This window comes from Procambarus clarkii, unplaced genomic scaffold, assembly GCF_040958095.1.
Source record: "Procambarus clarkii isolate CNS0578487 unplaced genomic scaffold, FALCON_Pclarkii_2.0 HiC_scaffold_113, whole genome shotgun sequence".
In the NCBI taxonomy this organism is placed as follows: domain Eukaryota; kingdom Metazoa; phylum Arthropoda; class Malacostraca; order Decapoda; family Cambaridae; genus Procambarus; species Procambarus clarkii.
Window position 1 is genome coordinate 2063976 of NW_027189146.1, and position 2120 is coordinate 2066095.

The 2120-nt window shown below is 50.0% G+C and overlaps 1 protein-coding gene across 1 annotated transcript in view; it reads right to left on the reverse strand.

Moving 5' to 3' along the window:
• The window catches only part of LOC138360498 (histone H2A), a 454-nt gene extending 241 nt beyond the window's left edge, over positions 1-213 (reverse strand). The window contains exon 1 of the mRNA XM_069320269.1: positions 1-213. This exon is cut by the window's left edge and continues 241 nt beyond it. Within this exon, the coding sequence (XP_069176370.1) occupies positions 1-196 (196 nt within the window). The 5' untranslated portion in view covers positions 197-213.
• Positions 214-2120: the final 1907 nt, after the last annotated feature.

Sequence of the window (2120 nt, forward strand, 5' to 3'; positions counted from 1 at the left end):
CGAGCTCCAGAACTTCGGCAGCGAGGTATTCCATGACGGCTGCCAGGTAGACAGGAGCGCCAGCACCGACGCGTTCGGCGTAGTTGCCTTTACGCAGCAGACGGTGAATTCTGCCCACGGGGAACTGAAGTCCGGCCCTGCTGGAGCGAGACTTTGACTTGCCCTTCACTTTGCCTCCCTTGCCGCGTCCTGACATTGCTGCTGCTGTTGTGGGTTTGTGGTGTTTTATGCCGGCCCGCAGATCGAGCTTCGTGTTATATACCCCGCTCAGGATCAAGGGAGTCCGCCACTGACCAATCAGCGCGCTCCGCCACGCGACCCGCTCTGAGCTGAGTCGCGAGCGGGATATAAAAGGAAAGCTCGACTCGCGCAAAAGTTCATTATTGTATCGCAACGCCAGCCAGCACGAGCATCATCATGCCACCCAAGGCATCTGGAAAGGCTGCCAAGAAGGCCGGAAAGGCCCAGAAGGCCATTGCCAAGGGCGATAAGAAAAAGAAGCGCAGGAGGAAGGAGAGCTACAGCATCTACATCTACAAAGTGCTGAAGCAGGTCCACCCCGACACTGGTATCTCTTCCAAAGCCATGTCGATCATGAACTCGTTCGTGAACGACATCTTCGAGCGCATCGCCGCCGAGGCTTCTCGCCTGGCCCACTACAATAAGCGTTCCACCATTACCAGTCGGGAGATCCAGACGGCTGTAAGGCTCCTGTTGCCCGGAGAACTGGCCAAGCACGCCGTCTCTGAGGGCACTAAGGCCGTCACCAAGTACACCTCCTCCAAGTAAACGGCTTACTTACTGCCCTGTGGTGGTGGCTTGGCCTCAAACCAACAAACTCGGCTCCATTGGAGCCACACTTTAATTTCTAAAGAGATTGTGAGTGTTAGACACCAATACTATTATAACAAAAACCTCTGTCACTGAAAGCAAATAGCTATAAAATGAGAATATTTATGAAACTGTCTGTGTGTGTTTCTCTCTCTCAGTCTCTGTCTGTCTGTCTGTCTGTCTGTCTCTGTCTCTGTCTCTGTCTCTGCATGTCTCTCTCTCTCTCTCTCTCTCTCTCTCTCTCTCTCTCTCTCTCTCTCTCTCTCTCTCTCTCTCTCTCTCTCTCTCTCTCTCTCTCTCTCTCTCTCTCTCTCTCTCTCTCAACACACATATAAACACTCGGTATCTTTTTTCTAGAGATTAGAGATTCATTGTTATGTTCCACATTAGGATTACTATGCAGGCCACCCTCTTAAGGTTTGAAAATGTCAAGAAAACGGTTAATTTAAAATGTCATCTCCTAACTTAACAGATTAAGCCAGAGGACCAAAAACAGAATAAAACAGGACAGGACAGTATGTCACTTATACAAGCTGCTTTTATTTCTAGTACAGTATGACAATTTTTTTTTTTTTTTTGGAGGGGGGGGGGGGGGGAAGGATCCTTGGCAGTGCATAAGAATGAAAAGCGACGGCGTTTTGTTGTAAGAGGACAGGTTGTACTACAAATGACTTGATTTATTGATATCACGTGTACAGTGTATGTATGACACCTAAATTATTGTATTTATTTATTTATTATATGTATAGATGAAGGTTAATTCATATGACTGATGCTAGGAATGTCTGAAATCTCCTTAGAAGGATATTTTGGCCCTGAGAAGGGCCGAGTTTGGTGTATACTAGGGTGGTCGTTTTAGCTTATGCACGCTCTCCACGGATACGGCGAGCAAGCTGAATGTCCTTTGGCATGATGGTGACACGCTTGGCGTGGATGGCACAGAGGTTAGTGTCCTCGAAGAGACCGACCAGGTAAGCCTCGGATGCCTCCTGTAAAGCCATGACGGCAGACGACTGGAAGCGAAGATCGGTCTTGAAGTCCTGGGCAATCTCGCGCACCAGACGCTGGAAGGGAAGTTTTCCTGATGAGCAACTCTGTGCTCTTCTGGGTAACGACGGATCTCACGCAGGGCGACCGTTCCGGGCCTGTAACGGTGAGGCTTCTTCACGCCCCCTGTGGCAGGAGCAGACTTGCGTGCTGCCTTGGTGGCCAGCTGCTTACGAGGAGCCCTTGCCTCCCGTGGTACTTGCGAGCAGTCTGCTTGGTGCGAGCCATGGTGAACAACTGTG